At 32.6% G+C, this 20,921-nt stretch overlaps 1 protein-coding gene across 1 annotated transcript in view; it reads left to right on the forward strand.

Moving 5' to 3' along the window:
• The window catches only part of LOC119601966, an 86,384-nt gene extending 78,916 nt beyond the window's left edge, over nt 1-7,468 (forward strand). Inside the window, exons 6-10 of the mRNA XM_037953271.1 lie at nt 2,449-2,693; nt 2,919-3,143; nt 3,267-3,400; nt 6,408-6,545; nt 6,719-7,468. Of these exons, the coding sequence (XP_037809199.1) occupies nt 2,449-2,693; nt 2,919-3,143; nt 3,267-3,400; nt 6,408-6,545; nt 6,719-6,905 (929 nt within the window). The 3' untranslated portion in view covers nt 6,906-7,468. The remainder of the gene's footprint in view (nt 1-2,448; nt 2,694-2,918; nt 3,144-3,266; nt 3,401-6,407; nt 6,546-6,718) is intronic.
• The last annotated feature ends 13,453 nt before the right edge of the window (nt 7,469-20,921 follow it).

Consider the following 20,921-nt stretch of genomic DNA (forward strand, 5'->3'; position numbering starts at 1 on the left):
TAGTTAGTTAGTTAGTTAGTTAGTTTAGTTACTTAGTTAGTTAGTAGTTAGTTAGTTAGTTAGTTAGTTAGTAGTTAGTTAGTTAGGTTAGTTCGTTAGTTAGTTAGTTAGTTTAGTGTAAGTTAGTTAGTAGTTTGTTAGTTTGTTAGTAGTTAGTTAGTTTGTTCGTTAGTTACGTTAGTTAGTTAGTTAGTAGTTAGTTAGTTAGTTAGTAGTTAGTTATAGTTAGTTAGTTAGTTAGTTAGTTAGTTAGTTAGTTAGTTAGTAGTTAGTTAGTTAGTTAGTAGTTAGTTAGTTAGTTAGTTAGTTAGTTAGTTAGTTAGTTAGTTAGTTAGTTTGTTTAGTTAGTTAGTAGTTAGTTAGTTAGTTAGTAAGTTAGTTAGTAGTTAGTTAGTTAGTTAGTTAGTTAGTTAGTTAGTTATAGTTAGTTAGTAGTTAGTAGTAGTTAGTATAGTTAGTTAGTTAGTTAGTTAGTTAGTTAGTTAGTTAGTTAGTTAGTTAGTTAGTTTAGTTAGTTAGTTAGTTAGTTAGTTAGTTAGTTAGTTAGTTAGTTAGTTAGTTAGTTGTTAGTAGTTAGTTAGTTAGTTAGTTAGTAGTTAGTTAGTTAGTTAGTTAGTAAGTTAGTTAGTTAGTTAGTTAGTTAGTTAGTTAGTTAGTTAGTTAGTTAGTTAGTTAGTTAGTTAGTTAGTTAGTTAGTAGTTAGTTAGTTAGTTAGTTAGTTAGTTAGTTAGTTAGTTAGTTAGTTAGTTAGTTAGTTAGTTAGTTAGTTAGTTAGTTAGTTAGTTAGTAGTTAGTAGTTAGTTAGTTAGTTAGTTAGTTAGTTAGTTAGTTAGTTAGTTAGTTAGTTAGTTAGTTAGTTAGTTAGTTAGTTAGTTAGTTAGTTAGTTAGTTAGTTAGTTAGTTAGTTAGTTAGTTAGTTAGTTAGTTAGTTAGTTAGTTAGTTAGTTAGTTAGTTAGTTAGTTAGTTAGTTAGTTAGTTAGTAGTTAGTTAGTTAGTTAGTTAGTAGTTAGTTAGTTAGTTAGTTAGTTAGTTAGTTAGTTAGTAGTTAGTTAGTTAGTTAGTTAGTTAGTTAGTTAGTTAGTTAGTTAGTTAGTTAGTTAGTAGTTAGTTAGTTAGTTAGTTAGTAGTTCGTTAGTTAGTTAGTTAGTTAGTTAGTTAGTTAGTTAGTTAGTTAGTAGTTAGTAGTAGTTAGTTAGTTAGTTAGTTAGTTAGTAGTTAGTTAGTTAGTTAGTTAGTTAGTTAGTAGTTAGTTAGTAGTTAGTTAGTTAGTTAGTTAGTTAGTTAGTTAGTTAGTTAGTTAGTTAGTTAGTTAGTTAGTTAGTTAGTTAGTTAGTTAGTTAGTTAGTTAGTTAGTTAGTTAGTTAGTTAGTTAGTTAGTAGTTAGTTAGTTAGTTAGTTAGTTAGTTAGTTAGTTAGTTAGTTAGTTAGTTAGTTAGTTAGTTAGTTAGTTAGTTAGTTAGTTAGTTAGTAGTTAGTTAGTTAGTTAGTTAGTTAGTTAGTTAGTTAGTAGTTAGTTAGTTAGTTAGTTAGTTAGTTAGTTAGTTAGTTAGTTAGTTAGTTAGTTAGTTAGTTAGTTAGTTAGTTAGTAGTTAGTTAGTTAGTTAGTTAGTTAGTTAGTTAGTTAGTTAGTTAGTTAGTTAGTAGTTAGTTAGTAGTTAGTTAGTTAGTTAGTTAGTTAGTTAGTTAGTAGTTAGTTAGTTAGTTAGTTAGTTAGTTAGTTAGTAGTTAGTTAGTTAGTTAGTTAGTTAGTTAGTTAGTTAGTTAGTTAGTAGTTAGTTAGTTAGTTAGTTAGTTAGTTAGTTAGTTAGTTAGTTAGTTAGTTAGTTAGTTAGTTAGTAGTTAGTTAGTAGTTAGTTAGTTAGTTAGTTAGTTAGTTAGTTAGTTAGTTAGTTAGTTAGTTAGTTAGTTAGTTAGTTAGTTAGTTAGTTAGTTAGTTAGTTAGTAGTTAGTTAGTTAGTAGTTAGTTAGTTAGTTAGTTAGTTAGTTAGTTAGTTAGTTAGTTAGTTAGTTAGTTAGTTAGTTAGTTAGTTAGTTAGTTAGTTAGTTAGTTAGTTAGTTAGTTAGTTAGTTAGTTAGTTAGTTAGTTAGTTAGTTAGTTAGTTAGTTAGTTAGTTAGTTAGTAGTTAGTTAGTTAGTTAGTTAGTTAGTTAGTTAGTTTGTTGATTGTCGTACTTTACATATTAGGCGAGTGCCTCCATAGGAAATTCGTTCATAAATCTCAACGAATAAGTAAGTATGAAGTCCTTGGGGAACACGGAATTCACGATAGGCCAAATGGCCTGCTAGCAAAATTTCGAGCGTTCCGAGTAACCTAAACTAATTAAGCGTGGGAGCAAATGTTAAAAATTCTCCACGAATTGATACCAATCAGTCCAAAATATGTATTCACTAATTCTATTAAAATGTATATCTTTACTCTCTCACTCTCATCCCTTAAACCATTTTAGCACCCCACATAACAAATGTAATTTGCACTGGCAGTCGTACTCAACAATTAATACGAGGCTTGGCTCCCAACTACATTTACTATTTAGATATCTTTGGTGTTCATACGAAACGACAAAATCTCACATTTCACATTGCATCCTCGACCATGCACTTTAATCGCACACACCCAGCCGTTCTGAGAGCTAACAATTTAAATATAGTGAAAATTTCGGGAATGCATGGTGTTCAGGTATTTAGTTTTAAGGTAAATACAGTTTTTGAGTTTATAATTTGTTGGCTATTGGCTTGGTATGGAATTGCAAATAAAAATTTTAAAAAATTTTCTTTACTTCTCAAAAACACAAATACACATATTTCTATTGTTTTAGTTAACTATTAATGTTATTGTTTTGGAATTGAAATTATGCATGCTTTCGAAAGATATAGTTTCCTTTCCTAAACTAACTTTCAGATTATTTATTATTTACAGATTCCCTCCTATGAGCCAAATCAAAATTTGCGCTATTTAGTTTTACCCTGCGGTGGCAGTGAAGTAGATGCCAAAATTTTAAAACAACGAAAACTAGTGGGTACCTTTAGTAACATCTATAGACCGACCTATTTAACAATGTCTCCGGTGAGCGAAGGCGAACGTTATATGATTCGTTTTAAGCCCAGTAATGATGATGAAGTTTTACGAGCAAACAAAGTTGCGGTAAGTGATAATTACGTTTGTAAAAATGAACTATAATCGGTGAAATATTTCCTATTCTCACTTGTTCTAATTTTCCGAACCATTTCATTTGAAATAATTTGTACTTTTAATTTATTACTCCAGCTCGCTGTTACTACAAATAAAGTATTTAGTCAATTACCTGAATTACCTGAAAATATTACCGTGTTCGAAGTACGAACAAGATGTCGATCAACAAAAATCGCCTGGTTTAGCGCACCGGAAATTCGAACTATGAGGTAAAAAATTTTAGTTGAACCAAATGAGAAATTAAAATCGGGCCCAATGTAATAGCCCACACCTAACAGGTCATAAAATGATCGGGTCTGAAAACTAATATGAAAGTAATCTACATCAGATCCGAAGATATGCACCTAGGCCAATATCGAGCCTGCTGTATGCTTCTTTACCTGATAGACCAGAACACTAGTTAAACCAGTAGAAAGCCCTAAATGGGGCATCAGATTAGATATAAAGCAAATTGTGAAGAAATTAAAAAAATGATTAATTTTTTGTATAAAAATTAGAGGAAATTGTGGACCAATCATCACAGAAATGGTCGCATATATTTGCACGATGTTATATCCCATATACACAGATCAAGTAATAAAACGACTTTCGATTTGGGGATTACAACATTACTAGAATTTCCAACTAGGGACGATTAGCTTGGATTTGATTAACTGTTGGAATCGAGTGCAGTATTTACCGATGGATCCTAGGTGGATAGTGACCGTAGACTCCGGTCCTTTATGCTCTCGACATACATAGAAGGGTCCATCAGATTCTCGACGATTGATATACGGTGTATAACGGAAATATACCGCAATATTATCAATCAGTCCTGGAATAGTAGAATGTATTGAACAGTATCTTGATGCGAAAGAAACCAGGATACTTATTGGACTAGATAGAAGTAGTCTTATAACTCTAACCCTCTGATACCCTCTGATACCCTCTGATACCCTTTTAACGTAGTGTGGAAAGACGAATGATAAAGACGATTTATACATTCTGTTCTTCGGATAGATCAACTTAATCTATGAGATCGACGCCCACTTGCGAGTCTGAACATAATACTCGACGTATTTTCTAATTAGACTCAGATTGCCCGATGTTTTATGATATAAACGCTGTTTGGTTATGGTACCGATAAGGCTTTATTTGATATTATGTTTATAGTTCTTACGACAAGGTTTGACAGGATCTTCCACATCAGTAAGAAAAGATTGGGATGCTGACTACTTATTATCTGAGATTGAGACGTCTTTTCAGATAATTATTCTCTATTCTTGACTCTTTTATTTCTTTGAATGAAATCACAATAGACCTCTGTGAACTCCGTGTGGAGTTACAGCACTTTCGTTCATAACCCTCTTTGTTCTTCGCAAAGATATGGTAACCAACTTAATCTATAAGGTCGACGCCTCTAGCCAGTCTGGACATAATACTCTATGTATTTGCTAATTATGATATGAACGCTGTTGGTTATAGTACCGATAAGGCTTTATTTGAGATTATGTTTGTAGTTCTTACGACAAGCTTTGACAGGACCTTTCACATCAGCAAGAAAAGATTGGGATGCTGACTACTTATTATCTGAGATTGAGACGTCTTTTCAGATAATTATTCTCTATTCTTGACTCTTTTATTTCTTTGAATGAAATCACAATAGACCTCTGTGAACTCCGTGTGGAGTTACAGCACTTTCGTTCATTACCCTCTTTGTTCTTCGCAAAGATATGGTAACCAACTTAATCTATAAGGTCGACGCCTCTAGCCAGTCTGGACAGACTCAGATTGCCCGATGTTTCATGATATAACAGCGTTGGTTATGGTACCGATAAGGCTTTATTTGAGGTAACAGACGGATTATGTATATAGTTCTAACGGGAAGCTTTGACAAGACCTTCGACATCAGTAAGAAAATATTGGGACGCCCAAGCTAGTGTTGGGATGAATCGATCTATATTTTAGTGTACTGGTTCGAGTATTTCCTTTTAACCTATATCGGACTACTTATTATCTGAGATTTAAACGTTTTTTCACATCGATATCATATCAGACGACATTGATATCGGTTTCAGAGCACGAATTACCCGTTTCTTCGACTTATTTTTTTCTTCATTCGGAGTCTCAGACAATTTATTTTCAGGATCCAGGTAGAATTACTTGGGGCTCAGCCTGGTTCTGTTCTCTACGTTTTCTTACTTCTTCTCTAGTCTTGATTCTTCGATTTCTTTGAAAGGAATCACAAGGGACCTCAGTGTACACCGAGTGGAATTTCGCCAATTTGTTCCATCAAACTTCTTAACATAACGTAATGTGGAGAGTCGAATGATTAAGACGCTTGGTATCTTATATTATTCTCATAGAAATGGTGACTAACTTATTATATGAACTCGACACCCTCTTGCCAGCCTGGACATAATAGTCGACGTCATTGTTAACAAGACACTCTGAGTCCGATTCTTATTACAAAATCTATTTAGGTTTAAATTTAGTATTTATAAGCCAGGCTTTGACAGGACCTTACACATCTGTTAGAAAAGACGGGGATGCAATCACTAACTTCTGGGATGAAACTATTTAAGTGTACTGGATTAGGGGTTTCCTTTTGATCTACATCAGACTACTATTACTTGAAATCGAAACATCTTTTAAGAAGCATTATTAGTACCTGTCAGAACTCAGACGATACTGATATCGGTTCCAGAGCATGAAGCCATTCAGAGAAATAAAAATACTAACTAAGCGATGGTCCTGGACACATTATCCAACATGATCGATGAAAAGAAAAATAGAACCTAGGTTTTCGAAATGTTCTGAAGATGTAGAGAAGGACCTTAACCCTATTGGGCCTTGAAAATATTGTTTCTGAATAGAATAGTATTCTAACAGAGTGGGTGTAGGACTATTATTTCTCAGCTAAACTATATGGTGTAGGGTACCGAAATCTACAATAAAGTTTCAAATATTTTTCTCTCTCTCTCTTTCTCTCTTCTTACATGTATCATAAAAAACAACAACAACAACAATATGTGGCATACACATTTTAAAATGTGAATATGAAATTTATGAAAATTCAATGATGTCGTTCCTCGGATATTGATGACAAATTTTAACTATTCTGACTAAACTGTGTGTGTGTGTGTTCGTGTGTAATGTACTCTATCCATATGTGTGTGGCCTGGATTTGCAACAATGCTTGTGCATAAATAAATGCTTACGTGTGTATGGGAACAGTTACTGCATAATTGTGCTAAATTTACCGCAACGTAATCGCAGTTCGATCGATTATACAAATTATTGTATGGATTTTGGCAAACGTATTATGAAACATGAACAATTTCATTCGATAAAATGTCCTAAAAAAGCTAAAAAGTAAGTATTTGTTAAATAAATATGACAAAAGCAGTTGAGGGTATAAATGTGGAAGAAATAAATAGTTTTTCTAAAATTTTTAAACATTTAAATAAATATTATAAATTTTTGAAATCAAATTTTATTTGTTATTTATTGCTGAATTTGTTTTATTTATAAAACCCTGTTTGCAGTCCCCTACCTTTGGAAACTGATACTGTGTTCAATTTAACGCCCGGAGAGACATATTTAATTTATGTAACTGCCAATTTAAGTGAAGGTAAACCACTGCCCTATCAATCATTAAAAGTGAAAATGTTTAAAAATTGTCCCGATGAAAATTTGGGCATCGATTCAAGAGATCCACTTACTTACTACTGAAAATAGCATTGAGTTTAAACTCGTGATTAACTATTAAATTTAAATGAAATTCCAAATAAAAAAACTATAAACTTGCCTATTTACATAAATACATTTACCAACATCAATTATATACATACTTTACATACATTAATTACATGAAAATACTACATTATAACTACACTTGATTATATAACTAATTACAACTAAGTTTAAAAAAGCTTTTACCTTAAAAGAATAAAAAAAGCATTTTGTTTCTATTTGTTTCCTTGTAAGCTTTTTTAAAAACATTAGCAAAAAAAACATTTTTTCCATTTGTTTTAAACTAAAATTTATTTTTAAATATATTAAGTAAGTAATATTAATATAACATTAATTTTTACTAAGCTTTAAGCTTTTTAAAACTATAAGTTTTAATCTTAAGCTTTAATTAGGTTCGTTTTTTATAATTTTCTACTTTAAGTTTAAGAGAAGTAAAACGTAACTAAAACTATTAAATCTAAGTTTATAACATTTTTAAGTTTTGTATATTATTAAATAATTTGCTTTAAAAACTTAATAAAACTAAATATAATGTTGTAAATATATTTAAAAATTTTAATTTTTTTATTTCAACAAAAAAAATTTGAAAGCCACTAGACAAACATTTAGACTCTCTGATTCCTAATGTGAAAACTGCTTTAAACTGCTCTACACTTTTAACTGAAAATCATTGTCAAATTGCCCAGCTTAATATATAAGTACTTAAGATTGAAGAGGCAGTAGAACTACTTGAATAAGTAATCACTTGAATCCATAATTTAGTCCTACTGTATACTCAAAAATGGATCCGGGGCCATTTAGAATCTATTGAGATTTCGATCGTTATCATATGCCGGCATTTGGGCCCTATGTCTTCCCCTCTAGCGGGACATAACAAGTTCCACTAGTATAAGCCAAAAATGGATCCTGTATCAACCCACTTGCACGACATTTACATCCATAAGCTATTCACACTGTATTACCCAAGAAATGGATTCTGTCTCTAGCCATAAGCGGGAGATAACATGTAAAAGTTCAATATAAAATCGATCCATCCCAAGGCATGGACGAACTACTGTGAGGTATTTAAAAAGGTCATTAAGTCTGGAACCACATAGTTAAGCAAGATCTTCTTGACAGCTAAGACAGACTTTTACAGATAAGGTGGAAAACCATTACATCTTCATCCCTGTCATTGCAACTGTTTAAAGTGGAGAGCAAGCCGCCAGTAACTAGTAACTACTGCCAGCAACTCCGATATATACCGCCTATATCGCTCTATAAGTTACCTACTGCATTACTCATTGAAACAACTTGACACCTCTACTCTATTCTAGATTACTTCATCTATTTTCAGCATTTTGAAGAAAGAATCTAAAGTTAGTACACTGGAGTTGCTACTGCAACAACGTTAAAGTTGTCCAAAACAGATCTATAGTAGCTATAACGTGTGTAGCCCATACGTTCTGACATATATACAATCATACAGTACCCAGTAATTATTCCCGTTAGAAGCCTAATCGAGTTTTTACTAAGAGACAAGAGAGTTCTAGTCCTATACGTTGTCAGAGTGGGCCAGAGCAGTCTCGATATTTGACCACCTGAGTTCCATCTTACTCAAAGCCCAGTCATCTATCTATTTTTAATGGGGTCACCAGGGGAGTGTGAATATCCCTTTGTGCAAGGGTTAAGTCTAAGGATGACACTTTGGTTGCGCATTCATCAGATATATCATTTCCCCGGATGCCCTCATGTCCTGGAACCCATATCAACTCAACATGATGTTGTGTCAGTTGTGCCAATGATTGAATACAATTGAGAAGACATTTCGACTTAATAACATTGGAGTTAAGAGCCTTGATTGATGCAAGGCTGTCCAAGTATATTTATATGTATAGTCGAATTTTCGTAATTTAGTTCCCGATTCAGTTTTTCGGAGAAGATTCCCCTTTCTGTCTTTGAGCGATAGATTGAGATCAAATCATCCCTTAGGATAGTGTTCGCGGCCCAATCCTACTTTGTTGGTTTTCGCCTGGTTGACACCCAGACTGTTTTCCCTGGCACTTGATAATTGAACGCTGAGGGCTGATTCCTTGAGTTCACTTATTGTGCGAAGAAATTTCCCTTGAATAAGAAGCACAACGTCGTCAGCATATGCGACGAATATGTCCTAGAAAGATGCCATAACATACTCCTTTATGTCAAGTGCCTTCTCTATAGTTCAGACAACGTCATGTACGAATGCCTTACGAAAGGTACCGTAGGCAACTGTTGCTTTTTTGACTCTGTTTTGAATGTTCAGTTTCCATGATTTATGATAATTCCCAGATATTAAACATTATTTCATAAGGGAAATTGGTCGTTCTATAATCGCGGCGAATCGAAGCTTGGTTTTGGTACCAGTTATGCTTTGCTTATATAGACTACTGTTTATGGTCCAGTTATTGAATAGCAACAAAGCGTTAATCAATCACGCCTGAAAACCTTACTGATACCAGTTTTACAACATCGTTCGCATAACCAATAACTTGTATCTCTCTATAAGTATCCAGTTATGCTTCGTTCACGTGCTTGGACTTAATGCTGCTACCAAGACTAGCTATAACTATTCTAGATATCTACATTGTTGTTGATATTCTCTTCAACGCCCAGATTAGTAAGACCTTGTTGTAAGCAACTTCTATGTCTAACAGTTTAAGTTCAGGCGATTTTCCATATCTCGGACAAAGTTAAGTGCTGCCACTGTAGATCGATCATATGGTAGGCATGTTAACTACTTGACAAACCTAATCGTTGCCTAATATGTAAGTCAATGAGACTTTCCAATGTCTTGAGTTGAAATACAACTCGGAAAACCCTTTGTAGAGCTGTATCTGTAAAACGACCATTAAGATCGTCTAGTCGTTGCCTAATATATAAGTCGAGTAGTCTTTTCTAAGATGTTGAATAGAAGTAAAGAGGAAGAAGACTAATTGGATGTCAAGGAAAATTCACAAATGTCTCTTCTTCGTCCTTGTTATGGCAACTCCTAAGTTACTCCTTAATGGGAAGATCTATTCTTCATGTGCACCAACTATTTCGTGCCCTGTAGAGCTGAAGTTTAGCGACCATAATTGAGAGATCAGTTCTGTTTCGATATTAAGGAAGTGATCAGTTTTGACTATTTGTTTTCGATACATAAGAAATTTATAGCAGAAGATAGGAGTATGGTTTCCCCTTTTGTTTATGCTAGAGCCGAGGTTTCTCCATATCGTCCGTTATATTATTTTCAGGTACATTTGAATGACATAGTATGAGGAGCAGTTTTAGGTTCTTATGCTTCGACATCTCAAGTCCAGATGTCTGTCGTGTAGACATTAGATACTCATCTAATAACAGGTAAAAATTGTAATATCGTACAAATATTGAAGGGAATATACATATGTCATATATTCCAAAATAAAAGCATGACCGATATGGTTAGACATCCAGATGCCAGTAGCGTCAAGTCTGAGGGCCAATGGTTTGGCGATAAGGTCGTCAAGCAACCAATATAATAATGTTTTAAATACTATTGCTGTAGGTTGATTTTTTGAGGGTTCCACTGTCCACTAGACATGTCGAATAACTATTTCGCAATCTTCTTCCTAATGACCCAGGTCCTCCCTAAATTTTTTACCTGGACTTTCAAGTTTCATTTTAGTATATACTTAGTACAATGGTCACATCTGTTACACTATCAGAGAGAGTTAATTCAACTTCGATAAGGAATGAGAAATCTTGTATCTCTTGGAGAATACAACTAGATCAGTTTTCCTCGGATTCACTGATACTTCAGAAATGTATTTCGTTAAACGTTCATTGTTGAAATAAACTGATAATATTAATGTAAATTTAGTTAGCGTTTAATCTTTTCAGTTTATATTTAAATTACATTTTAAATACAATATTTTTAATAAGAAAATTTAAAGTTGAACAACAACAAAATTGCCTACCGTCAAATAAAATGATAATAATAAAAATAATATAAATAAATTATAAAAATGGACAATAACCTATATAAATATGTAATATTTTTTAATGCTAAAAGTATGTTTTCAAGACATAATTAAGGCTTCCGAAATATTGTTTAACTATCAAAAATAAATCTAAAATTATGAGCCAAAATTGAGAAATTTATTTTATCTGATATATTTTATAAAATCATATGTAAGTTTATATTCTACAGATTTCCTAAATAATGTATTTACTATCTAACCATCGATTAATCTTGTGAACATATTTAACAAATAATAAATATACAAATATTCCTTATCATTACCAAGACTTAAATACTATAATGAAAATGTAATAGAATTGAAAATGATTACAAAAAATTAGCTAGTATTGCAAATTAAGTTATAAAACTAAATAAATAAACATTGATTATTTAATTACTTACTTTATGGCTCATTGTATACAATTAAATAAATAAACAGATATAAATACATATATATTCAGTATATAAAACATATTTACTTATTTAATTTACCTAAAACAGGTAAGTAATATACAAATTGTATTATAAATAAGTAAGAGTAAAATATTGGGATATTCTAAATCCATAAGGCCATAATAGGGGTTCTAGAAACCCTCAGAATTAAAATTCCTAAAATATTGTACTCATAACATTACTATTACAGTTCAAGGTCTTCATCAGATTGCCTAACGTTTGCACCGTATTTTAGGTTAAAATTTACTTCGTCAATATTGCCTCAGTAGAATCTATGCATTAAACCTTGAACCTTCTACTATTAACATGTATAAAGAATGTCTGATATCTCGCGAACATTTCTAAAAATTCCCTATTCAAAAAACTCTTTATTAAGTATTAAGGAATCAGTCAAGGCTATCCAACCAAAACTAGATCTACTTTGAATATTTTCAGTGCAACTTTAGTTGCAATTGCGCTGGGATCTATTAAAAGTACTATCCTCAGACTCATCAGGAATGGGACAATGATGGTTGGTTATCGTAGTAGTTCACTTCGCAAGAACAGGGAGAGTCAAAAGGACTCCATTTTGCCACAACTACCCCACTCAACAGATGTAGTATTCAATAATATTAGATCCTGCCTGTAGCCGGAGGTCATTAAGCTTAGACCCAGATGTGATGGTTTTAATTAAAGGGGAATCCAATATCAGCTTAGTATACAGTTATTTCGCCTATTCATGGTTATGAGCTTTCTTGTTTTTCATTGAAAGAAGATCCCATTAACTAGGCCTCTCTATTAGTTCATTGAAACTGAAACAGCTTTGGATATATCAAGAGCAGATCCCGTTCTATATATCTCATGAGACCGTACATTTCCATAAAAAAATCTTTGAATGCACTACGCTATATCCGCCCTCAGTGAGCTATATGGAACTATACTTATACTAATACTGTATAAGCATGTATCGATCAAGTTACGTTGTGTCATCACTACAGAATCGACTACTCGACAAGATAATCAACAGTTTAAGAACAGTAAATGTAGAGGATCTGAATTTGATGTGAAGTTGGGAAAAATCTTCATATCAACCTTTTTGTAAACGGTTCGATCTTGTTTTAACACACCCAACACTTTGAGCCTTGGTGTTGACTAAACAGATTTGTATTGTCTTAGGTCTGACCTGTTGAGTTGAGTTCTTGGCGCTTTGTACATCTAGTGTACAATGTAAGGTTCCATCTCATTCCAAAAGTTTTCAAAGACGTCTTGGGCTTTTGACTCTCAACATTACGTTTCCTCCTCTAGTCAATGTGGTTTTCGTCATTCCGTTTGTAATACACCGGGACATGACACTCTGTACTTCTTTCGGACTATCGTCTGTATTAAAAAGTAATAAGTTAGTTACTTAGTTAGTTAGTTGTTAGTTAGTCATTAGTTAGTTAGTTAGTTAGTTAGTTAGTTAGTTTTAGTTGTTAGTTAGGTAGTTGTAGTTAGTGTTAGTTAGTTCGTTAGTTAGTAGTAGTTAGTTCGTTCGTTCGTTCGTTCGTTTAGTTCGTTCGTTCGTTCGTTTCGTTCGTTCGTTCGTTCGTTGTTCGTTCGTTCGTTCGTTCGTTCGTTCGTTCGTTCGTTTCGTTCGTTCGTTCGTTCGTTCGTCGTTCTTCGTTCGTAGTTCGTTCGTTCGTTCGTTCGTTCGTTCGTTCGTTCTTCGTTCGTTCGTTCGTTGTTCGTTCGTTCGTTCGTTTGTTCGTTCGTTCGTTCGTTCGTTCGTTCGTTCGTTCGTTCGTTTCGTTCGTTCGTTCGTTCGTTCGTTCGTTCGTTCGTTCGTTCGTTCGTTCGTTCGTTCGTTCGTTCGTCTTCGTTCGTTCGTTCGTTCGTTCGTTCGTTCGTTCGTTCGTTCGTTCGTTTTTCGTTCGTTTCGTTCGTTTCGTTCGTTCGTTCGTTCGTTCGTTCGTTCGTTCGTTCGTTCGTTCTTCGTTCGTTCGTTCGTTCGTTCGTTCGTTCGTTCGTTTCGTTCGTTCGTTCGTTCGTTCGTTCGTTCGTTCGTTTCGTTCGTTCGTTCGTTTCGTTCGTTTCGTTCGTTCGTTCGTTCGTTCGTTCGTTCGTTCTTCGTTCGTTCGTTCGTTTCGTTCGTTCGTTCGTTCGTTCGTTCTTCGTTCGTTCGTTCGTTCGTTCGTTCGTTCGTTCGTTCGTTCGTTCGTTCGTTCGTTCGTTCGTTTCGTTTCGTTCGTTCGTTCTTCGTTCGTTCGTTCGTTCGTTCGTTCGTTTCGTTCGTTCTTCGTTCGTTCGTTCGTTCGTTCGTTCGTTTCGTTTTCGTTCGTTCGTTCGTTCGTTCGTTCTTTCGTTCGTCCGTTCGTTCCGGCCGGCCGCGCTTTCTTCTCTTTCTCTTCCCCCCTTTTGTGGTCTCTGCGTTTCTCCCTGATTGAAATTCTAACCCCTTGAAATTGTATAAAGTGCAAACATTTGCTAATCTTATACCCGTATGGTATATCCTTTGACATATTTATAAAATTGTTTATGTATTTTAACTAATTTCAAACATGTTATTTGCTAAATCTCTCTTACCGATAAACATTATTTATTAGAAACAAACACAGATTAAAAATCATTCAATTGCTGCATAAATATTTAACAATTATTTTCAAATAAATCATCACCATACTTACACATACACACACACAACATAACACAAATATTTCGTAAGTGATATTAAAAAAAATTGTTTTTTTTACAGGTGAAAATATACATATGTTTCCTTTTTTATTTATTATAAAAATTCACACAATTGCAAAAAAACACGTATGCATGTATTACATATACAATTTTATACAACAAAAAAAATTTGTAAAATTTATTTATTTTTTATTACAATCGCACACAATACAAGAGAAATAAAATACAATACGACAACTTGAAACATTTGTTGATTAATGAGAAATGAATTTGTCCTTTTACAACAAAATTTACATGTAAAATTGTGTGACAAATATTTTATTTAAAACAAACCCAGAAAACAACAATAACAAAACAATTGCGAAAAAAACTTGGTAAATTTTTTTGCAAATTTATCATAGGAAAATTGTACATTAACAGTAGAACGAATACGTTTTTTTAGGGTATTACGATTTTGAATTTCGGGGAGTACAAAACGGTTTATTCTTAAGAATATCTCGCTTAAAGAGGTATAATACCTCAAGAGTATTTAACTGCTGAGGAACATAGGAAAGTACCATAAAGAGATTTTTGGTGTTTTTCAAATTATATTTCCCCATTGTTCAAATGAACTCCCTAAAATATACTCTAAATTTTTAGGCATGATGATAAAATTAAAAGGAAAAGGATATTAAAACTAAATAGTTTAATTTTATTCACAAACTAAAATATAAGTATATGGGCATTTCCATGCCATTATATAGAATGGTACGGATATTTGTCCTTATAAAATTCTAAGTCGCATAGATGTAATATTTTCTTCTTGGTACTTAAAATTAACTTCTAAAAAATTTTAATTATGTTTTTTTACTCTTTATACTTTGACCCGATGGGCTACTTGTATTGATACCTGCAATCGGTGGTTAACATTTTCAGGGAAATTCCCATATATATTTTCACTATTCATAGAGTAATTGCGATTACCAAAGAACACTGCCCAAATAGCCGGCCAACGAACTAACCAACTAAATGACTGACTAGTTAACTAACCAGATATTGTAAAAACACACAAACGGTTAGTTAAATGCATTAGACTTCTTCATAAAAATATGGTAAAATTTAGGTTTTTAGCTCCCTTAGACAAGCATTCCATAAAAAACTAAAACTTTTGTTATACAGGGACTAGTACCTACAATAAGAAGCTCAGAACGTACGTATTTGAAGCGTCAAATTGCGCAAACAATATATGCAATATTAATATATGAAATTAAAAACAAGAGAGGAAGAAACCAAGGATTCGATCTACAATGCAAAACAAACTTCATGAACAGATGGACAATATTATCACGCTTTCATCTTCCGTTTGTACATTCATAAGAATTCCAGTCCTGTAGAAATTGTACCAACCTAATACCCAATTGCAATGTGTAGGCATGTGTACAGTTAAATGAACGAATATTTGAAAATTGGTGTGATAATTTGTTGTGCATCATCAACATTTTAAATTAACAGTTTTATCGTATAGAAAATTAGTTTTCTGTCGTTGTTCGTTTAAAAAAATTGCAGTAAAAAAAGTTACGACAAAATGCCACATGTCTATTATTTATGCACTTTTAAATGTGTGGGGCTGTTAAAAACATGTTTTAGAGCCTTAAAATAGGCTTTCATTTTAGTCAGATTTTTTCTCTAACGTCATATTTAAAATATTGTAGTTGTCATATTGTTGGAATTGACAAATTGGCATAATAATTAAGCACTAGTAAAAATGTAAGGATGATACTGCAGAGTTACCAGGTCTATATGGAAGAGTATCTTTCTCTAAATAACTAACTAACTACGAAGTAACTAACTAACTAACTAACTAACTAACTAACTAACTAACTAACTAACTACTACTAACTAACACTACTAACTAACTAACTAACTAACTAACTAACCTAACTAACTAACTAACTAACTAACTAACTAACTAACTAACTAACTACTAACTAACTAACTAACTACTAACTAACTAACTACTAACTAACTAACTAACTAACTAACTAACTAACTAACTAACTAACTAACTAACTAACTAACTAACTAACTAACTAACTAACTAACTAACTAACTAACTAACTAACTAACTAACTAACTAACTAACTAACTAACTACTAACTAACTAACTAACTAACTAACTAACTACTAACTAACTAACTAACTAACTAACTAACTAACTAACTAACTAACTAACTAACTAACTAACTAACTAACTAACTAACTAACTACTAACTAACTAACTAACTAACTAACTAACTACTAACTAACTAACTAACTAACTAACTAACTAACTAACTACTACTAACTAACTAACTAACTAACTACTAACTAACTAACTACTAACTAACTAACTAACTAACTAACTAACTAACTACTAACTAACTAACTAACTAACTAACTAACTAACTAACTAACTAACTAACTAACTAACTAACTAACTACTAACTAACTAACTAACTAACTAACTAACTAACTAACTAACTAACTAACTAACTAACTAACTAACTAACTAACTAACTAACTAACTACTAACTAACTAACTAACTAACTAACTAACTACTAACTAACTAACTAACTAACTAACTAACTAACTAACTAACTAACTAACTAACTAACTAACTACTAACTAACTAACTAACTAACTAACTAACTAACTAACTAACTAACTAACTAACTAACTAACTAACTAACTAACTAACTAACTAACTAACTAACTAACTAACTAACTACTAACTAACTAACTAACTAACTAACTAACTAACTAACTAACTAACTAACTAACTACTAACTAACTAACTAACTAAACTAACTAACTAACTAACTAACTAACTAACTAACTAACTAACTAACTAACTAACTAACTACTAACTAACTAACTAACTAACTAACTAACTAACTAACTAACTAACTAACTAACTAACTAACTAACTAACTAACTTAACTAACTAACTAACTAACTAACTAACTAACTAACTAACTAACTAACTAACTAACTAACTAACTAACTAACTAACTAACTAACTAACTAACTAACCCCACCATAGTGGGGAGGGTATTATACGTTTGTGCTGATGATTTTCAAGATATTTTGATGAAATTTAAACCATACGACGAAGCCTATTGAAAATGGTTGAAATCGGTCCATTATGTCACCTAGCCCCCTACAACAAGGGCTTTCGATTTATTATGTTAAATATTGTAGTATCTCTAGAAAAATCGGCAAAACTTAGCTCTACATACGTCTTAATAATACTACCGATTTTCGTAATTATCGGACTGTATTTGACCCTATACAAAGTCCCCTTCAGAAAATGACTTGAAGGTCAATAATATATTCACGTAACTCTAATGTAAACGTAAAGCCATGTACCAACATTTATAAGGATAGGCCCATATTTACACTTGCCTCCACTTTCAGAAAATCAATTTTTTCAACAAATTGTTAAAATATTACGGAATTTAGGTAAACAACTTAAATGCTTTGTTATTAAAAATAATCCACATTTTTAACATACTCAGTGGTGTAGGGTATCATATGGTCGGCCATGCCCGACTGTACTTTCCTACTTCTTTTTTTTTTTTTTTTTTTTTTTTTTTTTTGATAAAATATCATATCTCTATTATTTGTGGACGTATTTCACTGATTTTAAATAGGGAACTTCTTGAAAGCATGTGTGATAGAATTATTGCAAATTTGGAACCCAAAGATATCTTCAGAAAATTGATTTCAATAGACATACATGGCATAATGGATTCCGCTTTCTATAAGGATCCAGAATATATATACTTTATATGGTCGGAGTATAATTTTTTACTTTTTATACCCTACACCACTTCAGTGGGGAGGGTATATTGGGTTTGTGCTGATGTTTGTAACGCACAATAATATTGGTCCTATACCGACCTTAAAGCATACCAATCGGCTCAGAATCATTCCGTCTGTCCGTCCGTCCATGTAAACCTTGTAATCAAACTACAGGTCGCAATTTTGAAGATAATTCAATGAAATTTGGTATGAATTTTGTCCCAGGGACGAAGCCTATTGAAAATGGTTAAGATCGCATTATTTCACCTAGCCCCCATACAACTGAACCTCCCAATAGGGCTTGTAAACCTTGTAATCAAACTACAAGTCGCAATTTTGGAGATAATTCAATGAAATTTGGCACATGATTTTTTATGGTACTGTAGACAAAGTCTATTGAAAATGGTTAACATCGGTCTATTATTTCACCTAGCCCCCATACGACTGAACCCCCCGAATAGGGCTTTTAAACTTTGTAATCAAACTACAGGTCGCAATTTTGGAGATAATTCAATGAAATTTGGCACAGGATCTTTTATGGTACCGTAAATGAAGCCTGTTGAAAATGGTTTACATCGGTTCATTATTTCACCTAGCCCCCATACAACTGAACCCGCCGAATAGGGCTTGTAAGTTCATAATTATGTTTAATATACTCATATCTCGACAAAAAGCTGCAAAAACCAAGTTCTATACAAGATTTTATGACCCTCACGAATTCCATAATAATAGGTCCTCATATGACCCTAGCTCCTATGAAAAGCCCCCATCAAAATTTCACTTAAATGTCCACAATTTTATTCAACAATAAACGGCTTAAGTATGTATATCTGAGGCAAGGTACAATTCAATTTAAATGCTTTATTATGGCAACTAAATCACATTATATTTTTGTCAAAGGTGTAGGGTATTATATGGTCGGCCTCGACCGACTATAATTTCTTACTTGTTTTCTATTCTACTAGGAAAACATGGCAACCCTCTTTAATAAAAGTATTTAATACAAAATAGTTTATATATTTTAACTGTGATAGTAGATTTAAAGCGAACAAGATATCGTTTTATAATAAAAGTTAAAATATTAATTACATGTCAATACATTGCATATGTAATGCAACAAAAAAAATATGTTTTTTATATGAAAATTACACATAAACAAATAACATAATAATTATTATCTTAAACCTGATATCATATTTAATACAAATGCATACATACATATGTATGTATGTAGCAGAATAATTTGTATTCAATTATAACTTAATTATTCGTATAAATTGTTATTTTGTTATATAAAAAGTAAAATTTTGGTAACAAATCGAAAACAATTAGGCGTATTAAAGGTATTCAATTACAAACAAGCCTTAACATATGCAAATAAAAGTTAGCAATAAAAAAAATCAACGTGAAACATATTACAGTACATATAGGAATTGATAGGCATTTAACAAAATGGGAAAAACAAAGATACTTGAGATAAAAACCAACAAAAACTGTCAGAACGTTAAACAATAATTGTGATAAAACTCAAACAAAAAATAGAACTATGTACTTAAGTCGATAACACAGTTTTACCACAAGACTGATGGGCGAAATAAATAGTTCAATCCAAATTGACGCCAAAAATATAATGATAACAATTTGAAAATAACTAAAGGAATGTACAATTAGTTGGTTGGTAGTTTCAGTTACTTATAATATTTGTACTTAAATTGGCAAGGAAATAAAAATGAAGGTTGTTATGCCTTGAAATATGCCAATCTGGAGATACGATCTGATGAAGACCAAAGCTCTTCGAAGAAAATTCTCATGTCCGTCGGTACCCATAATAGTGTTTGAGGGATGAACAGATTCAGACGAATGTAGAGCATACGGGATAACTGTGAATCATTGCCAAATAGATCCAAATATCTTAGTAAAGATTTTATTCCAGATTTTACAAACCTCAGGAATACTGATTGGGAAGATTCTAAGAAACTACATCTATGATACCACATCTGTCCTACCGCCAAACAATTGCTTCCGTGTGTACACAGACGGATCCAAGACGGCGACGTTGATGGTCGCATATTCCTTGAGGAATTTGGTATGACTCAATGATGACTGTACTATCCGTCAAGCTGAAATATCTGCGATAAAGAGGTCGTCGAATTGGCTAAGGTACTATGGGATATCTAAGAGGGATATCAGGATTTCGAGTCATCAGTATGCTGATGATTATTGTATTCCAGAATCCTCCCTAATGAGACAATTCTAGTATTATATCTCTACGGAGTCTCAAAAATCTCTCCTTCCGCCAAATAATTGCCTCCGAAAGGAGTTGATGGTGGCATATTCATTGAGGAATTTTGGTTTGAAAATCTCTTTCCGACTCAATGATGACTGTAGTATCCTTCAAACTGAAATATCAGAGATAAAGAAGCCGTCGAATTGGCTAAAGTACTATCGGATATCTAACAGGGATATCAAAATTTCCTAATTGGTGTGTTTTCCAAATCTAGAATTGTTTGGGTCAGAAAACTCGGGAGTTCTTATGGCAATAATACTGCTGACATCTTGGCAAAAGCTGGCACCATACTTAGCGTACTGAAAATAGATCAGTTTTTCGGTGCCCCACTTCTTGTAATAAAGAGGCAGGTTACTGAAAACTGCCACTCTATTGCTCATGTGTTCAATAGCTAGAGCGCTGTGACCACATATAGATCCATGCAGGTCTAAATATCTCCTTGATCTCCAAAAACCACAACTAGATAGGCTGGTATCGATTGTTACTGGACACTGTAAATTTGGTAGCCATGCTAGATGCATTGGCTTTCCGTTCAAAATGAGGATGAAGGAGAGATTATATCTCATCTTTTCTGTGATTGTCCTGCCTTGACATTGATTGTCCTGCCTTGGATCGGCCTACTTTGGCGATCTATTTGGCTACCTAAACTATATAATACTTTATCAATGAAAAGAAGCATAATACAGGCTCTATCATATTGGATCTGATTCTAACCTAACTGTTTCTCTAATAGTTCCAAAAACATATTGTTGACCATGGTTTTGTCTAGCGACCATGATATTCTAC

The sequence above is a fragment of the Lucilia sericata genome, unplaced genomic scaffold, assembly GCF_015586225.1.
Source record: "Lucilia sericata isolate MDLA Ls3-8-SP2 unplaced genomic scaffold, ASM1558622v1 Contig000202F_arrow, whole genome shotgun sequence".
NCBI classification, from domain to species: Eukaryota; Metazoa; Arthropoda; class Insecta; order Diptera; family Calliphoridae; genus Lucilia; species Lucilia sericata.